Below are 27,064 nucleotides of genomic sequence, written 5' to 3'. Positions count from 1 at the left end.
GATGAGGGATAAGATGAGATTAAGGAACCTGCAGAGAAAGAGAAGAACAAACCAAAATAGAATAGATCAACAAACTACATATTACAATATAAATAACTACTAGGCTAAGACGTTAAGTAAATGCTCCTCTTATTTATTCATGCAATCACAATATCATAAAAAATGAATGACTTTAAAAAGAAGTCATTGTGTGAGCAAGGGTTCTTTTATCATTATATTTTTAACACATCCTTTTGTTCTGCCTTAATTCAAACTGATAATCAAACAGGAATAACGTGATCAGGGTACTTGTAAACTTTGCCTTGCCAGACTTACAACCGTTAAAAACATTATTTGACTGTTGTAGGCTACTTACCGTGGTGGAATCGCGCTGGGCAATGGTTTCTGGGATCGTCGCACACAGTGTGACGCGTTGCACAAAATTGCGACAAAATATCAATCATAATGAAAAAGTACAGTCTTAATATTGTATATCCTTGCTCAAACATTTAAAAGAATCAGCATGAATGTCTGAGTGAAGGAAACACGGGAATATGTAGCCATTACATTGAAACACATCACTTCCCAGAATGCATCCATCTCTTTTCCAGGCTGGGGATGGCCATATAATATTAATACAAACATTTCTGCAGTATGCTATTTAATTTATCACAACTTCATAATCAGTATTGAGAAAGATCTATAAAAGTAGGCTATTGTTTTTTGTCTGGACCAGACCATACAGAATTCTAGGACAGAGTCCTGGTGTTGTTTACCCATAGCGACGGTTGCTATGCGTCACTGGATGAGAGACACAACTAAATAAAAAAAGAAAGGGAAAAAAAGTACAATTATAAAATATCCCACCTAAATTAAGACACGTTTAAGCCTACAGCAAATATGCAGTCCTGTAACTCCTGTAATTATGCCATTTTAATGTAGCCCAAAATTATATATATTATATATATTAAATTGTACATATATATATATATATATATATAAAAGTCGGGGTAGCGATTCAGACAAGGGTTTCTGCGCCACGAAAATGTATGGTCACCGCACCAATGATTGTGACAGTCCATGCGACGACGCACGCTACTGCAAAATACACATTTGCAGCACAAAATCAATCGCCTGAAGCAATACTTTCAAGCGCAGGAAAACCGCTGGATGCCTAACCCCCTTTCGTCAAAATCCAAAGATGAGCGATTTGCATTCAAATCTATCGGATGACCCTCTACGGTGCCACGCGACGAAGAGGGGTACCCTCAATGTCGGCTTATGGACGTGAGGGGAAAATGACCAAAAGGCAGTGTGTGACGAATAGGGGTGAGACCGTGTTGCTTCTGACGTTGTCTCTGCTCCAGAAGTGGCTTGGTAGCCCTTTTCCTGAAGACATCTGAGCGTGGTGACTCTTGATGCACTGACTGCAGCTTCAGTCCACTCCTTGTGAAGCTCTCACAAGTGTTTGAATCAGCTTTGCTTGACAGTATTCTCAAGCTTGCGGTCATCCCTGTTGCTTGTGCACTTTTTCCTACCTAAATTCTTCCTTCCAGTCAACTTTGCAGTTAATATGCTTTGATACAGCACTCTGTAAACAGCCACACCTTTCAGTAATGACCTTCTGTGACTTACCCTCTTTGTGGAGGGCGTCAATGTTCGTCTTCTGGATCATTGCCAAGTCAGCAGTCTTCTCCATTATTGTGGTTTCAAAGAGCAAGAGATACCTGGAATTTATACTGTAGGGATGGTCATTTATTGAAACTCAAATGTAAATATTCTAATATTTTGAGATACAAATTTTTGACTTTCATGAGCTGTAAGCTGTAATCATCAAAATTAAAACACAAAAAAAACTTTTGAAATGTTTTACTTTACATGCAATGAATCAAAAATATATGAAAGTTTCACTTTTTGAAATAACTTACAAGAAAAAATGAACTTTTTCACGACATTCTAATTTATTGAGATGCACCTGCAGTCTTGCATATCATTTGCATTAATCTTATTAAAAACCTCCCATAATTCTCCCATCTTCTGCCAATGCCTGTGACTGCCTCCTCCCTCATAGACAGAAAACATAACCTTCATCACAGAGGCTGTGTCAAAGTTCAAAAATGAAAAATTATAACACCTCTAGATAGCAAGCGTATCTATTTCTATTTTAAACTATAGAAAAAAATTGTAACACCTTTCTAAGCATATGCGATACATAAGCATATTTGTCTAAACCACAATTTAACACCTCTAGCAGGCGCTGAGAGCATTTTATGCCACGGTTAACTAGAAGTTGCATCCTGCACTCATGTTGCAAAATGCATCCCCTTGTTTTTAACCATTTCGTTACAAAGTAAGCAAAGCAACTATATAGAAGCTAGAGCCACAAATCCATCACTATCAGTAATCTCATTAATCTAAACATAGGATACACTCTTACATAGATTACCTAAATCATTTGTCAATCTTTGTAATTCAGCTGAAAAAATCACACAACTTAATCATTTCTCTTATCAATTTCATTATCCTCTTATTTGTTGATTCCTGTTTCCTCATCAACCTCAGAATTGTCTTCATTTTGAAGACGATTCTCCTGCTCTCTCTCGAGCCCGTCTGCGACGTTCCTTCTTCTGTTTGTTGACCTCCCTACTCCAGTTTCGTTGTATACCTTGAACTAAAAAATCGTCAAAATCAATTTCTATTTTGTCTGACCTTTTCTTAATGTTCCTGTTAGAGGATCAGTCAGGAAACTACATATCGGATGGGTTGGGACTCAATCCGACACACTATATAACACACGGTTAGGAAATGGATAGAAATGGCTATAGGAACGTAGCCATATATCAGATAAAGGCTGAAACATGTCTTAGTTTATTGATAGACCTAAAAATTGCCCTGTATTCCTCATCTCCAAATCCTGATTCATGCACTGCATACAGAGAGTCTAAAAACACCATCTCTCTTCGAAGCGGCATCATTATCTACAATGTTAAAGATGTAAAAATATTTCATTTGAACCTTATTGCTTCTTCCAAGATTTTTCAGTGTTTAATTTTAGAAACGCACACATTGCAATAGCAATCAACGTATGCACAAGACATTTCAATATTTTCTTACACAGAAAACGAAGTGGTCTGGTTCATTAGCATTTGTCCATGCTGGAAAGTCTATAACAGGTCTTTCAAGTCTGCATCTTCCTAGAATTGATCAGGACAGTTATGTCCTTTAATTTAGTTTTTACCTCCCACACAGTAAATACAGTACATACACTCACCGGTAATCCAGTAACAATGTTGTTAGGAGTTCTTTTCCATACAGGGACAACATAAAAGTCCTCAATGTATATGTCCTTGCCCTACAGGAATGAAAAGAAACTGTTTACAATGACATTTTCAAACAGTTTGGATCAAGTTAATATCCATGAAACTTCATGTAGCAGTTTTTTTCAGAGGTGAAGCACAGGTACACCTCACATTTGGTGCACTTCACCCTAACAATGCCCTTACAGCCAGGACACTTGCATCTGCCTTTTTGAGACACCATGATAGGCCAATGGTTGGTCTGGTCCAGTTGTACTGGCTGCGGTGGCAGTGGGCAAGCAGGTCTCCGATGTTTTTTCCCATCCAGAGCTGATTCAGTGCTCTGTGAGGGCCTACCCTTGCGCTTCAGCCCACCCTTGTTTTCTTTGCAAAGGCAGTGTGCAATGTCAATTTTAAAGTCAAGCAGACTGAGTTGTGCATTTTGTGTGAGCCCCACATCCTTGCAGTCTCTCCGGTAAAGCAGCCAGCTTTCCACCACGGTCATGTCCATCATATGGAACACAATGCGTTGGTACCACTTCTTTGAGCGGATTTTGGTGCGGTACAGAGCAATGAGAGAATCCAAGAGATCCACCCCTCCCATGCTTTCGTTGTAGAGTTGAATGATGTTTGGACGTGTCACTGTAATGACTTCCTTCTTCTTCTTGTCCCACCGCTTCACAGTGGAGGTTGGAGTGGCTGCTGCAAATGTGTTAGGAGGATAACTGGGCAGTTGTCGAACCATTTCACTGCTGTTAGCGCTCTACCGTCATGTGTGGTCTCTTTTTCTTCATATGTTCCACGTCTCTGTAGGTCTTCATAGCCTTGTCCTCTGTGAAGGTGCATCCAGCAAGACGATTTTGTCTTACAGTTCCCAATGGATCCCTGCTTTCTCAAGCTGCACCTGAAGATCAACACTAGAAAACCAGTTGTCATAAAACATTTTGTGGGACATTATACATTGGTACAATTGAGGCCAACTTCAAAACAATATTTCCGCTGGCACCCAGGTCTGGAAAGCCCTCCACTGTAGCGATTGGACCAGTGTAGAAATAAAAATCGTAGGCGATGCCATTCCCATCACACAGCACGAAGATCTTGTAGCCCCAGCGCTTAGGCTTCATTGGAATGTACTGTTTCAGCTGGCTTTTACCTTTGAATGGTATAATCAATGCTCATCAACACATAAGTGCTCATCCATTGGAATGTGATTAAAACTCTCCTGTAAAGCTGTTAGGAGTGGCCTCACTTTGAACAGCTTGTCATAGCCTGGATGTCCAGCAGGTACCTGATCTTTGTTGTTGGCAAAGTGTAGAGAGACCGTTTGATAGCCTCCCATCTTTTCATTGACATTGTGTCAGCCACACAATCCACTCTTGTCTTTGTGCTCCAAAACATTCGGGTGTGTGGCAGGCCATGTACAGACATGTGAAAGCATATGCCCAGGAGCTGCACCATCTCTTCAAAGGTGACATTCAAGGGCATGGTTGGGTCACACTAGATGGCGTAGAGATTGCTCTGGAACACCATCTCTTCAATGATGCTTCTGCTCAGAAGACACTTGAAGTATTCAATGGGCCCCTTTACATGGTCAGCATGAGGGAGGCTGCTCTTCCATTCTGGAACAGTAGCAGTGCTTCTCTTTTTCCTCCATTTCAGGTTCTTCGCCTTTTGGAAGGGTGGGCACAGGGCAGCTCTAACTTCTTCTTGATCTAATAAAACACAATAAACAAACATACATTAATGTAACATGTTGGAAGCTATGGATGATTCGATTTCTAGACCTCTTCTTTTAGCTAACCTGTGTCTCTTTTACCCCACCACTCTGTACTTTTTTACCACTCTGTCTCTTTTTCACCACCCGAAGTACAAGCCTACACGCACACACACAGTCACTCTCACACTCACACACACACACACACACACACACAATATTTTCTATAACAATGGACAGCCTTTCTGTACCTCTCTCTTCTGTTGCTGGCACAATTCCCTCTTCAGCCTCAAACTGCAGCTCTTCATCTGCTGAAAGGATTAAATAAATATTCAAAACAATACAGTGTTTGCGTTAACAGACAAAATACAGTAGTTCAATAAATATTATAATCAATAAATAACAAGTCTAACTTATCCAGATGCATCAGAATAATGTAGCTAATACTGTTTACTACACTAAGTTATACCCGTCTTGTCTGCCTCTGAGCTAACTTACCTGAAATGTCTCCATCACTGCTTTCATCAACTGTTCGATCCACATCGTTCTCATGGTCACTAAATCCTATCTTATCCTCACTTTCATCTGCAGGAAGAGCCAGTTCTGTCCTTTTCTTCTTTACCTTGCCATAGAATATGGCTGCATGTGCTCACTGATGTACTGTTACCTTTACTCATATCTAATCAAAAGTAATATTGCCATTTAAATTTGATTTTATCTATAATACAAATTCCATTAACATACAACTAATCTACATTATATCACTAGCATTAATGTTGTTATTGTTACAGCTTAAAAGATCGCTACTGACCTTGCTAGCTAGCTAAACTATTGCAATACTGTCATTCCACTATTGCACAGAGTTGCCGCTTGGCAACACATACATTTGATTGATTTACCAAAAACTAATTTCGTAAAAACATTTTTGAGTGGTGAATATGTCGTCATAACTTACGGAGGTGATGTAAATATTTCCTAAATAATTTGTAATAATATTTAAGGAATTATTATTGTTTGCTGTTAATATCCATGAAAGAACTTAAAAAAACTAAACAAACAAAAAAGCTTGTTGGCTTTAAGTTTAAATATTTAACCATTTTAATTAAATATTATACACCAAGAAATAAAGACAGGCCACTTGCATGATAATATATTCTTTATTGATCGTTTCTAGAGTGGAAATCCCACATCATACTGTCAAATAAATGACACAGTTCCCATCCTGAGGCTGTATTTTGATGGGGAGTCTGACCTCCGCCCTGATCTGCACCTCAGCCGAGCATCCATACTGCACCTGATAAACGCAGTCCCTTACGAGGTTCAACAGGGATGGTCAAAAGAAATAGAAGTGCTAGTGTTCGTCTACTGGCTGGCCCATGCGGCATCCTATAGAGTGGCTGCTTCAGCCTTTGATATCCCTCGGTCTACAGTTCATAGGCTTGTGCACAGGGTCAGCAAGGGCGTCCTTGACCTACTAAGAAGAGTTGTTCGGCTTCCTCAAAGTGAAGAGTTACAGGAGGTGGGTGCAGGATTTTCCAGGCTTGCAGGCTCTCCTGTTTTCAGTGTGGCAGTTGGAGCCATTGACGGCTGCCATGTTCGTATAAAGCCTCCATCAGTCAACGCTGCCTTGACTTGACTCCTGTTACTTCAACAGGAAACTGTTCTTTTCAGTTCAGTTCCAGGCTCTGTGTGATCACCAAGGAAAATTCCTGGATGTTTGTGTTGGCTTTCCTGGTTCTGTGCACGATGCAAGGGTCCTGAAACATAGCACAATTTATCACAAAAAAATTTACCCACCTGAGGGCAGGTGCATCCTAGGAGATGGGGGGTATCCCTGCCTAACAGCCCCTATATGCATTATGACCCCCTATCGTGAACCTGTTGCTACCCCTGTTGAAACTCACTACAACAGGCATCACTCCAGGGCAAGGTGTGTTGTTGAGCAGGCTTTTGGCATGCTAAAGGCATGCTGGAGGTCAATTTTTTTTAAAGCTCTGGAGGTAAACCCCAACTCCGTTCCCACTGTTGTGACAAGCTGTGTCATCCTTCACAACATGTGCTTTGCCAATGGTGACATAACCGAAGCTGAAGATGTGATCACCGATGATGATGATGATGATGTCGTCGCCGTCGCCGCCGCCGCCAACCATGAAGAGAACGTCAAAAGGTGATTTGTGGTGATGTCATGAGGAGCCGTCTGGCAGCAGCAGTTTCTGCACCCGATATCCATGTCCCTGCCCTCATGGAACATGATTGTTTAATGTATAGCATTAAGCTACATTCTGCAATGTAGCTTAATGCTGCAATTTTCTGCAATGTTTTTGGTTATATGTCAATGTTATATGATACATGATATACAGTATTTGTTTTTAACTGTATAAATGACCAATTTAAATAATATTCATGAAAAAATGTAATGAAATTCTAAGAATATAAAGCATTATTCAACAAAAAAGAATGGAATAAATAAAAGCACAAGTTGTTGGAAAGTATGTATAAGGTGTCATTTATAAGTACTGTGTAAAAGCTTATAATACTGTAGCACCAGTTGAATCAACACAAACATTTCTGAGGAAAAATATTAACTATAAGTAAACTTACACTTATTCTAAGTTAGATCCACTATTGTACGTTGTTGCCTTATGGCAACAAATCATAAAGTACCTTAAAATAATATTTTTTCCAATTTTTTTTTTTTTACAGCACTTCAAGTTAAGCCATTACAAGACAAGAAAAAGAATCAAATATTTTGTTTTATAGGTATATCATAATGTGTGCGGTAGAGGGTTAAATTGTGCATAAATATTCCCAAACACTATGACAATGCGATCTCTTTGTGAGATATGTGATTGTTGTCATATTTTCTATAAAAATCTAAAATACATGTTTGGATTAAAATAAAAATGGATGATAAATACGCCTTTCGTATGGAATTAAATAGAAAGCACTTTGAGTGTCTTGTTCATCATATTTATATTCATATAAAAGCAACAGAACTGAAATTATATCATGTTTATCAGCAGCACAGCATATGAGTGAGAATAACGCGATATCTGCCTTTGATCTCGTTGGTGTCTGTTCCACTTTGAGAGGTCAGAACTGTCCGTCTTGACTGCTCTTATTTCACTCCTCCCCTCACTGCAGCCGCCTACTCTCGCCTACATTTCAGGCGAGGCGCATCTCAAACAAGCCTAATAATCATCGTTTGTGGATACCCGGAGCTGTATGATACATTTTCGTAATTTTACAGAAACAGGAATAAAAAGGATTTTGCTTGGAAGCAAGTGAGTGAGGAGGTTGGACAATCTGGTAAGTCGTAAAAAACGCTCTTTACACAATTTGATCTCTCTCTCTCTCTCTCTCTCTCTCTATATATATATGGGTCATTCTAGAATTGCGGGTACATTTCAAATAGAAAAAGAAGACAAAAAATAGGATTTTCTTTTTGTGTTAAACCTTTTTATTTTCATAGAACACACTTCAAATTCAATATTTTCAATATTTGCTGATCTTAAACTTGTAAGATTTAAAATATTTATTCTGAAAATCAAAGTACTAAGAAAAATCTGTCAACTCTGTTATAGACAAATTGGGTGAAATATATACAGTTAACAAATGTGACAAAATGTAAAACACTGTCTATCCTAAGAGGACTTCTGTCTTTTCATCCATTAATTCAACTTTAAGCCTGATAAAATATAGATTTTTGTTTTGGAGTAAAAAATATAAACACCTTTAACTGAAACGTTGCCAAGATATTGTGCATTTTCTCTAAAAATAGCTTTAAAAATGACTGAAATTCTAAAAAATTTAATGTAGTAAGAAAACTAGTTAGGCTAATCAGCTTCTAATCAATTTGTTAACAATAAAACACATACAATGATATTTTTAAAGCAAAACCTTAAACAAACAGAGTTGACATTGACGGTAACAGAGTTGATCACCCATAGTTATAAGACCAAAAACAACAACGTTTTCTGTCACACTCTGAAAGTTTTGAAATCATTTTTAATGTAAAAACAACTATTTAATCCTAACAAATACATGTGAACTACAGATCTTTCATGAACTTGAAAATTAACTGCATGTGTCTCATGCTTTACTGATCCGGAAAATAAAATTCAATAGCTGCTCTCTTACACCCTGGGCATGCACATCAATTATTGGCAATTTCTGCCCATATGTCTTTGTTTATTTCTACATGGCGTCCCGTCACTGGGGTTGGTTGAGGGATGATTCTGAGGACATCATCGAAGAGATACCACAAACTATCCTCATGGTTTGGCCAGAAGAAGCGATTTCTCCCAATTTTGTGCATGCATGTCACTTTTGCATGTGTCTCATTGACCTCGACAATGGTCCCAGGATAAATTTCATCATCATATTTGATAACACACCACTGTCCAATGATGTCTTTGCTTTCCCAGTTGATTTCATCTGTTTTCTGTGCTTGTTGATCTTCAGTGGTGGCATAATGGATGGGCTGAACATCAAATTCAAACCTTTGTGGGTTGTGGCATGTACACTCAAGAATCTGCTTAGTAGAGGAGAGACAGCTGACATCTCTGTAGATGATATTTCCTGGTCTGAAAGTGATCATCTGATGGAGCCTCATTGTTGAAGGAACCACCAGGAGTCGTTTTGGCATCTTCTGTACAGCTTTGTCCACAGATTCCTCATCAATGTAGTACAACTGTATAGAGGTCTGGGCATTCAGTAGACAATCATACAATTGCTTGGCATTTTGAATGTCTTTTCCTTCACTGACCAGTCTGTCAGCTGTTCTTTTTAAAACTCCTCCCACTCCATCTGGAGCACCTTTTCCGTGGCTTGCTTCAAAGAAGCTCCATGTGCCTTTCTTGAAGCCCTTCTTGAACAACTCTGTGCTAAACATATAAAAGTTGCCCTTCTGACGGTATTGGGTGCAGGGCCCATCACTAAAAAAATGAACTAAACTTACTGATGGATGATGGATTTTCACATAATCTAGCACAGGGGACAGGTGTGTCCATATAGCGGGTGGGCTTTTCTCTTTTGATGCTGAGATGGTAGTAAAGCACATATGTTTGTCCACTCCACCCACATGAAGGATTCCCGTATGCAGAGTTGCCTGTTGCTGAGAGGACGCAAAGTTAGCTGCCTGAATTTCTGCTGATAATTTGCATGCATAATTTTCGGAAAAATCAATGTGAATCAAACATTCATCAGATTTCATGCTTTTCTTGATCTCCCGGTAGTGGATGTATTGTGTTTTAATGTTGAATTGATGCCTTGTGAGAACTCTCAGCTGGTTCTGGAACATATCAATCATATTTCCTAGTGAACACTCAATCTCCTTTTTCACAGTCATTCGGACTGGTGGTGACTCTTTCTCACTTTCTTTATTTTTCTTTCTCCTTACTCCCAGTTCAGTTGTCCACTGAACAAACTTCACTGGAGCCTCAGCATCATACTCAGAGTTGAGCTGATAGACGTTGCTTCTGCACTGGACACACTCTCCATACATGCATGTTTTGCTTGCAGGATCACAGCAAATTGAGTTTGCAATGACTTCCAAGTCAGCCGTCCCAACAAGTTGAAGTGTATGAAGCTTCTGCGCAAGGAAGGATAAGTTTTCATGAACTTTACAGAGGCAGGTTTCTCTGTCAGATATGGATGGGTGGACAACCCAGAAAGGACGCATGCAACAGAAGAGTGGATATGACAGCTGACTTGATGGATTCTGAAAAAGAAATTTGCGATTAAGATTTTTTATGGTATCATTTAGAAACCTTTTCTGCATTTTTGCTTTTCCTCTTGTGGTTTGTTTTTTTCCTGCAGTCAAGCGGCTTACATCCTCTCTCAAAAAGAATTCTTGTATCTTCTTTTGGAGCTTGCTTTGTGTTGATCGATATTTTCTTCTTTGAAAAGTCAGTTCACTTTGGTTACTCTTGCCGAACTGCTTTCTTGAAAGACCAAGTGAAGTCTGTGTTGTTTTCTGTAGTTTGTAATGTTTTATTATCTTTCCTGACACAGTTTGTGAAATAAACTGACGCACTCTCTCTTTAGTGTCTTGGTACTTTTGTCTGATACGATTTATCAGTGCATTATGAAAAAAAGAGGGTTTTTTGAATCTCTGCAGGGACTTTATGTCTTCTTAACTGCTTCCGTGTTTTTGATCGAGGGGATTCAGACACACACGTCAGTCTCTGAAGGCGTTTCTGGTATTTTCGGACAGCGGTTGTTTTCTTTTTCAGCAAAATCTTCAATTTTTCTATTTCTCTGTATAGTTTGGAGTTCTCCCGTTTGATTTTTCTTCGTCCTGACTGCCTTTGTCTGAAAAAATTAAAATTAATTAATTAAAATTTAAAGTAGCCTATTTCAATTCATATTGTTCTTGCTAAAAAATTGGTATTTAGTATTTAAATGTGCACTATGCAAGTTTTTATTGGCATATAAAAGACAGAGCTCTTGAATCAAGGAATAGCAGTTTGCTACATTTTTAGAAGCCATATACTTTGAAGCCATATAGTTTTGTATTTACACAGTGTTGCACAGTGCACTATTAATTAAAATGTGTAAACAGACCATGCAAAATTATGGAGTATACCTTTAAGACACAACATCTTGGAGGAAACAGTTCAGTTATTATGTTGACAGTCATAACAGAGAACTTAACTTTCCTCCATCTACATGTGTCTACATAACCTACATAAAATTCTACTCTTGGACCTAATGTTACCTGGATATCTGTGGTTCTTGGTCTGGTTCAGGACTTTGTGGTGGTGTCATCTCTACAAGTCTCTGCCTGTTTTCTCTGCACCTCTGCTGTGTCTCTCTCCAATACCTGCGCTTGTACCTTTTCTCCCTTTCACCCAGATCAGCCACTTTGTTTGTCTGCCCTGCAGTTTTCCTTTTGTCCCGTCTTTCTCTGTCCTTTCTCAAATTTTCTGCCTTCCTTACAGGGTCGGCATCTCGCCGTGCCCTGTATTGCCGCTGCCTTTCTGCTGCTGACAGCTTCATTTACCTATCATTCATTTTCCTTAACCTGGAATGATATACAACAAATGTATAATTTACAATAAAATGAATCCATAATAAATGTAAAATAATGCAAGATGCTTAAATGTGATAGGGAACATTTGACTCTGTTACTTATTGTCAACTCTGTTAACGTTAAACTTTTTAAACCACTAACAGAGTTGACAATAACAGAGTTGACATTTTCCACCATTTTGTGCTTTAGCTCAAGATGCTAACCTCAAACCAGATACCACATGGCATGTCTAAAACAGAATTTTATGTATTTTCATCATATTATTGTTTTTAAAAAAGTGAATGAGAGATTCACTGAAATATCACAATAACAGATTTGACAAATAATTAATCTACTATTGGTGTTTCCTAAACATTTTGTACAAATTAATGAGAGAAGAAAAATGACATACCTCAGTGCCTTCCAGATTTTCCCGCCAGAGGAAGTGACATCACTTGGAGCAAATCACATGCTTTTTCTATCAGTGCTTTAAAGATTATTATGCCTTTTTATAACAAAGGTAACAGAGTTGACCAGAATGTAGGGACAGACACAAAATTTATTTTTTAATTATTGAAATTACAAATAATACAGAAAATAGATGTTTTATGCAACAGTTTATATAATTTAGTAGAGTAAACACACAAAAAAAGTGAAAATTAGACTTAATTATTTCATGATAATTGAAGCTGAATGTATGATTCAGGAGGCATAGACAGTCAAAAACAGGTATAGTGGCTGTCTTTAATTTAATATTTTCAAGACAAATTGTCCCTAAATACACATACAAACATTATTTTTAGTGATAGCTTGATATAATTTGTGTAATTATTCAAAACTGTTTCAATAAAGTTTTTTTTTTTTGAAAAATAATAGAAGGTTTATCTAGGAGACGCATAATGTACCCCCAATTCTAGAATTACCCATATATCAGTGGTGTTCCGTCCATATAAGCTGTGAATGCGCCGCATACCCAGGCCTTCTGAAAGAATGAGTTCATGGGCTAATGAATATAAACGTGATTATAAATTGATCCCTTGTCATTTGAGATTAAAGCTTAATAAAGTGTTGGAAATAAGTATGTAAAATTATTTATTTGAAAACAATGGTAATTTTCTGTAAATCTGCATCAGTGACGGAAGCTTCCAGGTAAGCGGATTCTAGCGCGTTCTCAGTGTTTTGCTGGTATGCGGCTGATTTCATGCGCGATGTAAGCTGTCCAAGAAGCGCTCGCCCAAGCGGAGCAATGGCAATCGAGATCTGTTGCTGCCAGATCTCGATTGCCAAAAATTACATTGTGTTTGATGCAAAACTAACCCGACGAAATCATATGAAAAAAACCCCATCATAACTATATATTTTCATGCTTTCTCAAGTAAAGCAAATTTTGAAAGTCCACAAAAAACATATCTGGTCATAGACAATGTTGAAGATGTTATTGTCAACATGCCTAAGTAGTAAATAAAAAAATTAAAAAAGTTTATAAAAATGTATATAAAATTTGAAATAATAACAAACATCAACATGATGTAACATATACGTAATTATGGTAACGCTTTACATTAAAGTTCCCTTTATGAAGGTGTTCATAAATGACTAATAACTCATTTACAAATGCATTATAAATAATTTATAAGCAGTTATAAATGCATAAATAAAAATGCAATGCCTGCCAAATAGTGAGACATTTTAAACTCACATGTTATAAATGCTTAATAAATATATTTATTCATACTTTTTTTACTCAAAACCAGACTCCTGGTTTATTTCATGATGCAGCAAAAATAGACTGTTATAGTGAGACTGAAGGGTGTTGTATTTATGTTTTTCTCATTCATATATCATGACTCGTGTCACTTTTCTTACTATGTTTCTTATGAGCATCTACTCTGTACCTTACCCATGATACAATGCAAAAGTTAATGATGCCTATCCACAGCAGTGATTAAAATTTATGTATTTTGTTTATCAAGATGAAATTATCAACCTTTATTTTTTTGGGGGAAAAAGGGAAAAATCATAAAAGCACAACCATGATCAGTAATGAATATTTTAATTCCATTATTAGTTACCTGTAAACCTTCATGTAAAGAACCAATTATTATTGAGCTATAAACGTTAATAACCTGCGAAAGTGAACCTTAATGTAAACTGAACACCTGTGAACCAACAACCAAATAAATTATTTTCAAGGGGGGAAAAAAGGTATTCACTTCCTTCCTGTCACATGAGACCATCAACTTCCTACTCTTATTTTCAGGAAGCATGGGAAAGGCAAACCCTCCCAAAGAAAGGTCATTTTCATGTTACTAATAAGTATTTTTTGTTGACATATATACATCTACATAATTCATGAAGGTCTCTAGAATCACCCAAACAAAACAAATCTTACAAGAGATCTATAGTTTTTTGTATACTTAGTCAAAAGTCCAAGCTAAGTGCATATAACATATATCATGGGGAAATGGGGGTATACAGTTGCTAGCAACATGGTAATCATGCTAACTCAATGCTAACATGTTGATCATGTTAGTATGTTGCTAGCATCATGCTAATCACATTAAGAGCTTGTTTAAAACATGTTAACGTCATGCTAGCAATATGCTAATCACGCTAATTTTGTTTTAACATTTACTTGTGTTAACATGTTGTTAGCATAATGCTAACACAATTAACATGTTGTTAGCATGTTGTTAACTGCCGAGTTTTCCCACGGCAAGCACCACTCACATTTTCTTCAGAAAATGAAAGATTTTCTTTAGAAAGTGTACAGTGCCCTCCACTACTATTAGCACCCTTGGTAAATTTGAGCAAAGGCAGCTGTGAAAATAAATCTGCACTGTTTATCCTTTTGATCTTTCATTAAAAAAATTCACAAAAAAACTATTGAAGTACAGGTGCATCTCAATAAATTAGAATGTCGTGGAAAAGTTCATTTATTTCAGAGGACTTTGGACCACTGAGCAACAGTCCAGTTATTTTTCTCCACAGCCCAGGTAAGACGCTTCTGATGTTGTCTCTGCTTCAGAAGTGGCTTGGTAGCCCTTTTCCTGACGTCTGAGCATGGTGACTCTTGATGCACTGACTCCAGCTTCAGTTCACTCCTTGTGAAGCTATCACAGGTGTTTGAATCAGCTTTGCTTGACAGTATTCTCAAGCTTGCAGTCATCACTGTTGCTTGTGCACATTTTCCTACGCAAATTCTTCCTTCCAGTCAACTTTGCATTTAATATGCTGTAGAACCTGATCAAAAGGACACCCACATATAGTCTCAGCTCAGTACATTCCAAGGAGGCTACCCACCTCGAGACACTCGTAAACCACGATAAATTTGAGGATGAAATGACCGTGCTACATTTGCACGGATTTAAGAACAAAGAACTGCTTATCTGGAGAGGTTCCAGCAACACATGGCTCGTGACACCCGCAGACCTTTTTACGCATAAACTACCAATTGGATAAACACAAACGATGGGTGTATAGTTCATCTGATTTAAGAGAATCACCAGAGCTACAAATCGTGACACTCCTAATGACCTCAAGACCTCAGCTTTGTTCTCCCGCCTTCCAAAGGAATGCGCTCTTTTTCTCTTCTTGTGCAAAGAGCACCCACTTTTTGGACTTTGCCAAAAAGTCAGAAGTGACTGCTGCTATTAAAGCAATATACTCAAGAGACAATATATATTAATGTGTACTTTTATAAGTGTACTGTGGTTATTAGGGTTTAGGATATTTGTAGATAAAATTTCTATATGTATTCGGTATGACAAATACGTTATATTTGATATTGAATTAATGCTTGTCTTGATACCAATTATGCGGCGTGAATGAATGTTGACTTTTAGCATCATAAGGCATGATTATAACACCTAATAGAAATCTGCTAGGATATTTCCTCCATGTGACATATTTATTAGCAGATGATATGTGCACGGAAAGAAGCCGTGTGGGGCGGGGCTCCGTCCCCTACAGAAACGATGTGAATGGGATGGACTCAAATCAGTCCGATAAAACGGACACAAAGCTTTGAATAAGGAGCTGAGACGTTGGGTGCTGAGAAAAACTTTGGCTTGCTCGCTGCAAAACTTTGGTCTCGCGCTGTGAGCGCCCACTGAGCTAACATCAGGCCGGTCATCCAAGACTCCAACACTCTGTCAACTTCAAACCAAAGAAACTTGCAAAGCCTGAACGCACGAACTTCAAAGCCTTGCCATTCGCGCGCTGCCAGGAAATCAACCAATCGGAGAGAGAATTCCCCGAGTGACGTCACGCGACAACGATGCAGCAACCGCAAAAGTCTGGGATTCCCTCAAGCAACCATCCAGAAAGCAAAACCAGCCTTCAATTCAACTCAAAGCAAGTAACAAACCATCTGTATTTGCTGAGCTGATTTGAATGAATCTTTAAAAGATAACGATAGTCAAGTCTTCTGATTGTGACTTCCTCAGACTGAAATTTACAATACTTTCAGAAAAGAGTATAACCTTAAACTTTCTTCAAACTGCTTTCATCTTGCCAGAATGTGTGTGTATGTGTTTTGTTAGTATTGTATCATAGAATAGCAAATAAACTCTCGTTTCATTTATAATGAATGGTCTGGTGCCGTGATTTTCAAGTCTGAAATTATTTGCCGAAGATTTTGTTACCTGTGCTCTTTTTAATTTACCTAACTAATTCTGTTGTTATCGTGGCCACGAAATAAACTGAATTGCTAAGATATACTGGTTGATACTCGCTGGAGGAGTCGTTAATAAAGTATAAATTATACGTTTTGATTAATATCAAATAATCAGATTAATAGCGAGTCTCTATGATTCGATTTCCTAAAGCTAAAATTCAAAATAAAAGCTAATAAAAGGTTCAAATTCCTTTACAATGCTTTGATACAGCACTCTGTAAACAGCCACACCTTCAGTAACGACCCTCTGTGACTTACCCTCTTTGTGGAGGGCGTCAATGTTTGTCTTCTGGACCATTGCCAAGTCAGTAGTCTTCTCCATTATTGTGGTTTCAAAGAACAAGAGATACCCAGAATTTATACTGTAGGGATGGTCATTTATTCAAACTCAAATGTAAATATTCTAATATTTTGAGATACTGATTTTTGACTTTCATGAGCTGTAAGCTCTAATCATCAAAATTAATACAAAAAAAAAACTTTTGAAAAGTTTTACTTTACATGCAATGAATCTAAAATATATGAAAGTTTCACTTTTTGAAATAACTTCCAAGAAAAAAATGAACTTTTTCATGACATTCTAATTTATTGAGATGCACCTGTAAAACAATTGAAAGTGGGGAGAAAATCTCATGATGAAATAAATGTTTTTTTTTTCTCCAATGCATGTTGGCCACAATTATTGGCACCCCTAGAAATTCTTATGAGTAAAATATCTCTGAAGTATATTCCCATTCATATTTTTTTTAGCACACCGGAAAAGGGCGTTGCAATAATTGGGTGCCAATAATTGTGGCCAAAATGAAGTAGAGAAAGCATTTATTTCATAATGAGACCCCCCCTCCCCCCAAACACAGACTTTCAGTTGTTTTACTTCAGTGATAGGTGAGAATTATGTTAATTTTTTAATGAAAGATCAAAAAGATAAACAAAGCAGATTTATTTTCACAGCCGCCTTTGCTTATATTTACCAAGGGTGCCAATATTATTGGAGGGCACTGTACATATATATATATATATATATATATATATATATATATATATATATATATATATATATATTTAATTTATTTATTATCATTTAAATTTTTGATACACAATGGCAACTTGGGGCAACTTAATGGCTGCACTTTGTTCTGCACTATGTTCCACCACTTTAAGACAAATGGATTTGTTGTTGGTTGTGTATTCATATTCAAGAGATTATAAGCTAGGTGCAGTTTTTTTGGGTTTGCATCGAATGTTCTTCGACTTTTATACATAAGAAATTTGTTCAGGAATAAAGATTGATCTGTTGAAAGCAGTTATTTTGAGTTAGATGCCAAATGTTCTTCTCCTATTCAAATTTTACATTGAAGGGGTGCTTACAACATATTTGCCCACCGGCAACTATAGTTGCCGCACATTCAAATATGATTTTCAAGAAAAAAAAACTGGGGAAAATAAATGCAGAACATATTCACATAGGACACTATTAACACAACTATATGCATGAAACCATTCAGAAAAATTTGGCACAATTAGTTACCTTAATTCAAAACTATTACACATATAAACACTTGAAAAACATACTCTGCAATGCAAAGTTGTTATTTTTCTTTTCTTTTCACACAAAAAGTATTCTTGTAACTTCATAACATTACGGTTGAACCACTGTTGTCACATGAACTGTTTTACCGATGTCCTTACCGTGTTTCTGGGCCTGGGAACATTTCAGTTGCATTGCTGTCTATGTAGGGTCAGAAAGCCCTCAGATTTCATCAAAAATATCTTAATTTGTGTTCTGAAGATGAACGAAGGTCTTACAAGTTTGAAACAACCCCCGAGGGTGAGTAATTAATGACAGAAATTTCACTTTTTTCATTTTAAATAGTGTGTAATGTTGCTGTTGGTGCATGAACAGTATCTGCAAAGTTGCAGCGCTGCAGTTGCAGTCTTTTAAAAATCAGGAAGTTTAATGCCTACAAAAACGACTCATACGGGACTACAACGAGATACTTCCGGGTTGCATACGTAAAAAACCCATACATTTGCATCAACCCCTCCCTCCGGAACATGCCAAAGAGGGGGCAAGGCCATGTTCTGCGGCTTTGTAGAAGAGGAAGAGTTATAGTGGAGAGTTGTAGCCATGCCGTCGAAACGGTGTTATTTTCACCCAGCTGTCAGGTCTTCTGTGTTCGGGCTTCCTACGGACGCTGTAGTTTGTCAGCAATGGTTAAAATTTATGTTTGATTATGTTCCTGACAATTACAATCCTAATTTAGCTCTCTGTGCTGCGCATTTTACGGAAGACAGCTTCCAGAATCTACACGAGTTCAATGCCGGATTCACACAGAAACTATTACTAAAACATGGAGCAGTTCCAACTTTAAAACCAGAGGCAGCAGTTGTTGGGCCACAACCTGTAAGTAAGATTTCATCATTTTAAATGTATTTGCATGTATAATTTCAGACGTAATGTTTTAGTTTTATCAAGGACGTAAACAAATGCCAACTCTGGCTTTAGTAGTCAGTTGGTTAAATGCTATTTCATGTGTCTATGACAAACGCGTACAAACATTTTGGACCCGAATTTGTAATTATGTACTAATTTTGTAAATGTATTTTCCATGTATACTTTATGACGTATTTTTTTTTATCAAGAACGTAAACACAAGCCAACGCTGTTTGGTTATAGTAGCCACTTAGTTCGATGCTATTTTGTGTGTATAAGACAAACGTGTACAAACTTCAAAAAATGATATGTGATCACAACAGCAAACTTCATTCAGAAACGTTTGTAAGAGCCGTGCTTGCGGAAGTTCTGCTTGACTCTCTTCATTACCGCTTTCTGGGTCTGATTCTGGCTCAAACTGATACGGCAATATTGACACCATTATTTACATTTGACCGCAGCACATGCGACTGTCGCCTGTGAAGGTGATGGGCGTGAAGTTTCCAGACAATGTGCAGTACGCAGTTTAGCCAATCACAACACACCGGCCTAACTAACCAATCTGAGCCCATCGCCTGTTTCTGAGGGAGTGGTTTCAGAGAATCAGGAAGTCAACCGGTCGTTCAGATGACAGAGGAGAAAGCGGCTTACAATAAAGGTGAAATATATGAAAAATAAGGCGTTTTTTAACAAACGAAACACGAAGACATGTTATATTGCACCCCATAAACACAATCAAGCAAAGAAAAAAAGCAGTAAACCACCCCTTTAAGATTTATAAAAATGCTTTAAGACTGTAAATATTCATTTTCTTCATCATATGAATAGTGTATAAGGATTGTTCAATAAAACGTAATGGAATTTTACTATACAATTGAGGTCTTAAACAGGGTTAAATATTGACCAGATGCAGAAACAGGTGCAATATTGACCAGATGCAGAGTTTTTAAAGTCATTTCACAATCACAAGATTCCAACACAAGTAGGTTTAAAATATACATTTCACATGAGATTTATGTTATTTAATGGGTTTCACATAGGAAAATACCATGGGTTTCACATGGGAATATACATGTGACCTCATGGGTTTTACAGAGGATTCACGTGTTACAAATGTTCACATTTCACATAACAAACAAAAACCAATAAACAAATAAAAATGAACTGAAATTATTTCAATCTTTTGCAATTAAGATAAGATAAAGATATTGCTGACCCTAAACTGCAACGTCCTACTTTATTAACTTTCTAAGGTGTCAAAAAAAGTGGAAAAGTCAAGTCCAAAAACACACATATCAGCTGGATCTGGCAACACAAAGGTTGCGTCCGTGGCCGCACCCTCACTCACAACTCTCTCTCAAGCCTTGTTCACTCCTCCAGCGTATCGCAGTGATCATGTTCATACCATGGACGCTAAACATTCTTGCAAAATCTGATACAGGCTCAAACATATAAGGTTGGATGCCTAATCTCTCCACCGTTCACGCCGGACAGTAGAGATCTGTTTGGTGTGCGATCTACTGAAATGAGCCACACTGTGAAACAGCCAATCAGAGCAGAGCTGAACGTTATTATTCATAACCCTTCTAAATAAGGTAATAACAGACCATTTAATTCTAGGGACAAATCCTAAATGGACATGTAAAACCGTTTCTGGAGAATTTTTGCGCTTACTTAGCTTCTATGTAGATATCAGAGAACAATTTAAAATATTGCATTCTATGGCACCTTTAACATTTCAAGATGGGGAAGCCGTTCAATTGTTCATCCCACCCAGGAAGATTCCACATCCTGTGGTGCATTGGTTTGCAAAGTAAGTATACACTGTAATTAGTCAATTGTTTTAAAGTTTTTAATTGAGAGCTTGACTTATGAATTACATAATTTTCATATCAGTTAGCACAGGCCCTTCTTATGAAGGAAAGAATGGATTTTCCAGTCCATGAAGGAGGGGTTGTGGAGATGGGGGAAAAAGATTGCCATAATAAACCTTTTGAGAGAAACTGGCAAGAATAACCAGTGTTAGGGTAACGCATTACAAGTAACGCAAGTTACATAATCAAATTACTTTTTTTCAAGTAACTAGTAAAGTAACGCATTACTTTTTAATTTACAAGAAAATATCTGAGTTACTTTTTCAAAAAAAGTAACACCAGTTACTTTTTCTCATTTATTGACTGACAAGTCTCCTGTCCTCATGTTGGGAGAAATTGGAAGCACAGAGGCATTGTATGTGAACATGATGTTACTGTAGTTCTAGACTAAATGTGAATGTGCATTAATTCATCTGACTGGCAAAAAAACAGGTTCAGTATTCATCAAAATGAATTTAAACAGTGAAATGCAAACTCAGAATATGACTTGCAATAATTAAATATGTTAAATAACACAAATGAATCTAATCTCATTTTATTAACCAATGTCTTTGCTGCTGATATTTGATGATCCAGTTCAACCTAATAAGCAAAAATGACTTTAAATAAACTAACAATTGTGCTTCATTGTTTTTTAGTGTTGAAGAGTGTTGAACCTTCTTCTCCTGTGTTCTACTGTACAGATGTTAATTTACTTTTCCTTCAGCCTGAGGTTTATTCATTACACTTTTTGGTGTGAAAGGGCTTTTGCTATAAATAGAACTTTTTATATTAAAAACAAACAATCAAGCCCTGCTCATATTTAAAAAGTAACACGAAAGTAACACATTACTTTCCATAAAACGTAACTAAGTAACGTAATTAGTTACTTTTTTTTATCGAGTAACGCAATATTGTAATGCATACTTTTAAATGTAAATTTCCCCAACACTGAGCATAACAGCCTTTTATACTGTTTCATTACCTTGTAAACCAATGTGACCAATGGGTGAGAAATGTTATAGTAGCTGGAGTAGCTATTCTTCTGAATCGTACCATTATGTAATATTTATTTATTTACTTGCTTTCGTGCTTCCTAAGATTGAATGCACATACTGGAAAATGGTGCCACTGTGACTGTGTGGGCAGACCTTACACATCTGGAAGATACTGTTGCCCTGCATGCACATGAATAGTTTTAGTGTAAAAATAAATGTTGTTATCCAGATGAGACGTTAAACCGAGGTCCTGACTCTCTGTGGTCATTAAAAATCCCATGGCACTTCTCGTAAAAGAGTAGGGGTGTAACCCCGGTGTCCTGGCCACATTCCCTCCACTGGCCCTTATTCAATCATGGCCTCCCAATAATCCCCATTCATTGAATTGGCTCTATGACTCTCTCCTCTCCACCTGTAGCTGGTGTGTGGTGAGCGCACTGGCGCCATTGTACCGTGGCTGCCGTGGCATCATCCAAGTGGACTGGTGGTGGTCCACTTGGATGATGCCACGGCCCCCATGATTGTAAAGCGCTTTGGGTGTACAGTAATACACAGTAAAGCGCTATATAAATGCATCATTCATTCATTATTCTTTTTCTTACTCAAACTCAATCTGGTATTTCATTGTTTTTATAATAAATTCATTTAACAAAGCTACAAAATTTCTGGGAAAAAGATCATTAAGAATTGTTTCACATAATTCAGTTTCATAGTAAATGTTGAGATATGTTTAATAATAATAATGTATTAAATACAGCCAACAATATTCAAGAGCAGATATATTAGAAAGCTAGACTGGGAAATGCAGTAATTACTGTATATGTGGTTTATGTCTAGCTATCAATATCCTCCAATCTATCATCAGCAAGCTGAACAATCTGTTCAAGTGCCTTCAGTATCAGAACATCAACGTCATCATTTGTGTCGATCTCATCATGGTAGTTCTTCACTGGGAAGATGTTTGACAATGGCACCCCCACTTTAGCACTGCACAACTCCATCTGGACAGGAACAGAATGTGAGAAAATCAGAAAATTAGACAAAATCAGATCAACATGGGCTATATGCAGTGGTCGAATTTGAGAAAAATAAATAAATAAATCAAGGGGGATGGTGGGGTGGGGGGGTCCTGTGATTACAAATGATTACAAAATTTGTCAAATTTTTAAACACAGTTTTATTAATAAATTATTATTTATTAAATTATTATAAATAGGTTTTATTATTATTATTATTTTTAGTAGGTGGTGGCAATTCTGTTTCACTGAATGATTCATTGAATTCTTCAGTCAGACGATTCTTTCAAAATGGCTTTTGAAACAGCAAGTTGGCTGTCTTTATGAATGGATCATTGAATAACTGGCTCACTGGATTCATTCAAAAACAGATTCATTCAGGAAAGATACACCGCAATGCTCTGAGACGCACAACAGCTCTGCTGCTCTTTGTTTGTAAACTAATTCATTTGCAAAACAGGACAAAATGCAAAATGTGTCTTCAATGTAACTCACTCAATTAACTTCTTGTCTGTTGAACTGCTGTATAAAATTAATTTAACATTTGCGATCACACACATGTGCTGATTCTTGTGTGATATTACTTAACTATATCATATAAAGATTAAAAAAAAAAATTATGAAGTTATGGATATTTTTCCTTTCATTATTTGTATTATGGAGGCATTCTAACTGCATTCAAGGCTTTGTCATGCAATGAATGACATGACAAAGTCCCCCCCCCCCCCCGTGTAGAAGTCACAGCAAGTGTCACATATATGTCTTTGGATGATATCACATACCTTCTCCTTGATCTTCTTGCTAGCGTACACCTTCCTCAGATTTTTTTTGATCAAAGGACATGCCTCATCCACTTTGGTCATGATAACCACTTGAGGAATCCCTACAGGAAATGTAGAGGCAATGTAAAATGTAAATATTTTTCTCAACAAAATTTAAAAAATTTGTTGCAGAATTTGTTGAAAGGTATATATTCCTAGGCTACATAATTGATCCCCATACGCTGTCTGGGCCGTGTACATAATCAAGCTGCAAAGTTGAGAGTTGCAACATACCCTTTATTGCAAAATTACAATTTGAATTCAATGTTGTTCACTTACACAATGTCAAAACATGTCACACAAACCCAGCCCACTATCATTATACCGACTCCTCTCTCCAACGTAATATAGTGTATCTGAGCTCATGAATGAAAATCATAAACATTCAGGGGGCAGTTTTACCCTTATCACTGATTCTCCGGCGGATAATCTTCAGCTTGTCAATAAGTTTATCGTCTGTGAACTGGACTGTCGTTGCGTCTATGACGTAAACCAGGCAGAAAGATTGGTCAGAGAGGCTGGGGTCACTGATGTAATGTTGATCCTCACGAGTGAGTGGCTGATCCTTGTTGAACTAAGATTAGAAATTCAGCAAAATATATTAAACATCAGACATATTGCACACATACAGTACAAATCTGTTATTTGCTCAATTAATGTTTTCAATGTACTTTATAGCCGTCCTTCACGTGGCCAAACACAATACTGATGATGTCTTCTACTTGTGAACCTTCCAAAACTTCAGCTTCCAGGCCCATGATGTCTTTGAGGATGAAGGGCAACTTTTTTTTCCCATTTCTAATGGTGAATCCTTTGAGCTACAAATCAAGACCAAATATATTTGTGAACAGTCTAGAAGAAATCCTCATATGATGATCCAAAATGCTTACAACGCTCAAGTGTGGGTCAACTGGACATTTCTGTTTTTTTTAGAAAAAGACTATATGCAACTAGGTGGCAAATACCTACGTTTCGAGTGAAACTGTGATCGAAACCAGCAGCTGAATTAACTAATGCTCTAGAGGAGATCCGTCCTTGAAAGGCGCTATCGACAGAGTTAATAAAGCTGGACTTTCCTGCTCCAATTTGTCCAGCTACCAGGATCTTGATGTCCTTTACATCTGGATGACTCGGAGAGAAGTTTTTCAGCTTTTCTTTCAGGTCTGTTTTCTTTCTGTTAAAACAAAACACAGATGCTTTGTTGTATGTGGCAAAATTTAGTCATATTGGCTGGAATAGAATATCACCACCATACTACGCTTACTTTAATGAAATGATATAACACAAATTCCCTTAAAAAGTAACAATAAAATTCTTTTTAGGTCAATTTAGGTCATTAGACCTTATTTTTTCTTATTTGTTTAAATGTTCATATTCCACACTCGTACAGGCATATGCAAAGAAGAAACCACATCGGATCACAAAAGGAAGTTATTTCAAACACTCTATTTTGTTAAACACTCTAGAATGTTCTCTTTTGTGTGGACAGCAGTTTTAGAGATGCTTTCCATCGGACTGATTTCTTAAGCAAGGACAGTAAGGTAGTCATTATTCTGTGTTTTCTTTTTTCAGTTTTGCATTTAAATAACCAGTGTGTTTTATTTCCCTCTGAACTGGCTCTGTTTGTGTGTCCTTGAGTCTACGAGCTGAGATGAGGAAATTCCTTCCCGCTTATAAAGTGCATTTAAAAAAGCAACACACGCTGAACATCTTCCCTTGTGATGACTTGTAATGAGAAGCGTCTCTAAAACTGCTTTCCAAACAAAAGAGAACATTTTAACATGTTTTTACTTCACAACATCATTAGCGTGTTTGAAATAAATTCCTTTTGTGATCCAATGTGATTTCTTATCACAGAATGAAGCGATGAATATATATTCTATACTGTAAAAAAGGCTATGTCAATTAGCAATTATAATTATTATGAAAATACCCAAGATGGCTTGAAGAACCTAGATTAACTCTACATTGTTGCAGTCGAGTGTTTATTGTCTTTAAGTTTGATCAGTTTAAGCGTTTCTTTTATTCAGTTACAGCAATAGCTGCATGTCTTTGCCCATATTATGGATTTCCTGGAGCGTCATCATTTCTACTTCTTCTGTGGTGCATATGTGGAGTTTCTGCGTGAGGAATAAGTAGGCGCAGTGGTTCTCAGCTAAGGTCCTTGAGTATTCCAACTGTACACATTCTGAATGTCTTTGTCTTCTTTGTACTCTATATAGCCCCTTTCGCACCGCTTTAGTTCCAGAACTAAAAGTACAGTACTAAAGTACTGGGACGATTTTGTGCGAACTATTTCCCAGTACCATTTAAAGGGTTGCATTTGCACTGACAGTGGGTACTAAGAAGTGACGTAAGCCGGTCGACAACGACGTCATTTGTGCGCTGCGTTCAACAAAGAAAACAAAGAAGAACAACGTTAACAACAGGAGGATGGAGGACGCTGTGATCGGAGCTGTGTCGTTGTTGTGTCTTGCGGGGTTCACAATAATGGACATGGAATGTCGACGTAACTTATACGTCAAGCGATTGAAAGATCGGAAAGGAGTTCAAAATGTTCAAAAGTGCCTGCACTTCAGCGTCCGTCCATCTATCGCTGTTCTCCATTCTTGCGAAATATAAGTTGATTTGATGTTTACACAGTATGTGTTTACACAGCGTTTTAAATCATGGCGGGTGAGGGCGTTTTCGTACGCGTTTAGCCAATCAGTGTACACTTACGATAGTTCCTATGTAACTGTTTTAGACCCTACTCTGAAGTAGGAGCTAAATAGTTCCTCCAAACGGAGTTCCGGGAACTAAAACAGTTCCTAGTTCCCGCGGTGCGAACACGCCAAAAAGTGGGTACTTCCACAAGTAGTTCGGGTACTATGAAAAGGTTCCTGCGGTGCGAAAGAGCATTATGTCTCTCTTCATATTCTCCCTCATGTTAATGTTTTAACTTTAACAGAGTCTGAGTTGTCTTCGGCTGACATTCACACAATGATTGTGTGGCTAAAGAACAACAGTCAAGTTGAGGAGTTCATGAAACGTACAGCACCTCATCGGGCTGCATGGATTCGATCTTCTGGAACAAAAGCTATGGAGGAAATCAATAGAGAATATTCAAAACTTCATGGAATGGGGAGTATAATGATGTGTAGTACAAGGGCGTAGGTTTGCTTTTGACATTGGTGGGGACATACCAATGTCAAATACCCCCCCCCCCCCCATCTCATCTAAAGTCTTTATTTACAAATTATGGTAGCCAACATATTCAT

At 37.4% G+C, this 27,064-nt stretch overlaps 2 protein-coding genes across 2 annotated transcripts; both read right to left on the bottom strand.

Annotated features, from left to right (window-relative positions):
- Positions 1-10,964: 10,964 nt before the first annotated feature.
- LOC131537607 (uncharacterized) lies at positions 10,965-12,215 on the bottom strand. The gene is made up of 2 exons (XM_058771184.1): positions 11,711-12,215; positions 10,965-11,304 (listed from the first exon to the last, which is right to left on the bottom strand). Exons 1-2 carry the CDS (start codon positions 11,989-11,991, stop codon positions 11,076-11,078), a joined length of 510 nt encoding a protein of 169 aa, XP_058627167.1. The 5' UTR covers positions 11,992-12,215; the 3' UTR covers positions 10,965-11,075.
- Positions 12,216-22,726: 10,511 nt separating this feature from the next.
- Positions 22,727-25,888, bottom strand: LOC131534368 (interferon-induced protein 44-like). The gene is made up of 6 exons (XM_058767203.1): positions 25,839-25,888; positions 24,774-24,978; positions 24,476-24,622; positions 24,207-24,378; positions 23,766-23,866; positions 22,727-22,968 (listed from the first exon to the last, which is right to left on the bottom strand). The coding sequence occupies exons 1-6, from the start codon at positions 25,886-25,888 to the stop codon at positions 22,801-22,803; spliced, it is 843 nt and encodes a 280-aa protein (XP_058623186.1). The 3' UTR covers positions 22,727-22,800.
- Positions 25,889-27,064: the final 1,176 nt, after the last annotated feature.

Source organism: Onychostoma macrolepis, chromosome 03 (assembly GCF_012432095.1).
Source record: "Onychostoma macrolepis isolate SWU-2019 chromosome 03, ASM1243209v1, whole genome shotgun sequence".
Classification (NCBI taxonomy): domain Eukaryota; kingdom Metazoa; phylum Chordata; class Actinopteri; order Cypriniformes; family Cyprinidae; genus Onychostoma; species Onychostoma macrolepis.
This window is presented reverse-complemented; position numbering and strand designations above follow the sequence as displayed.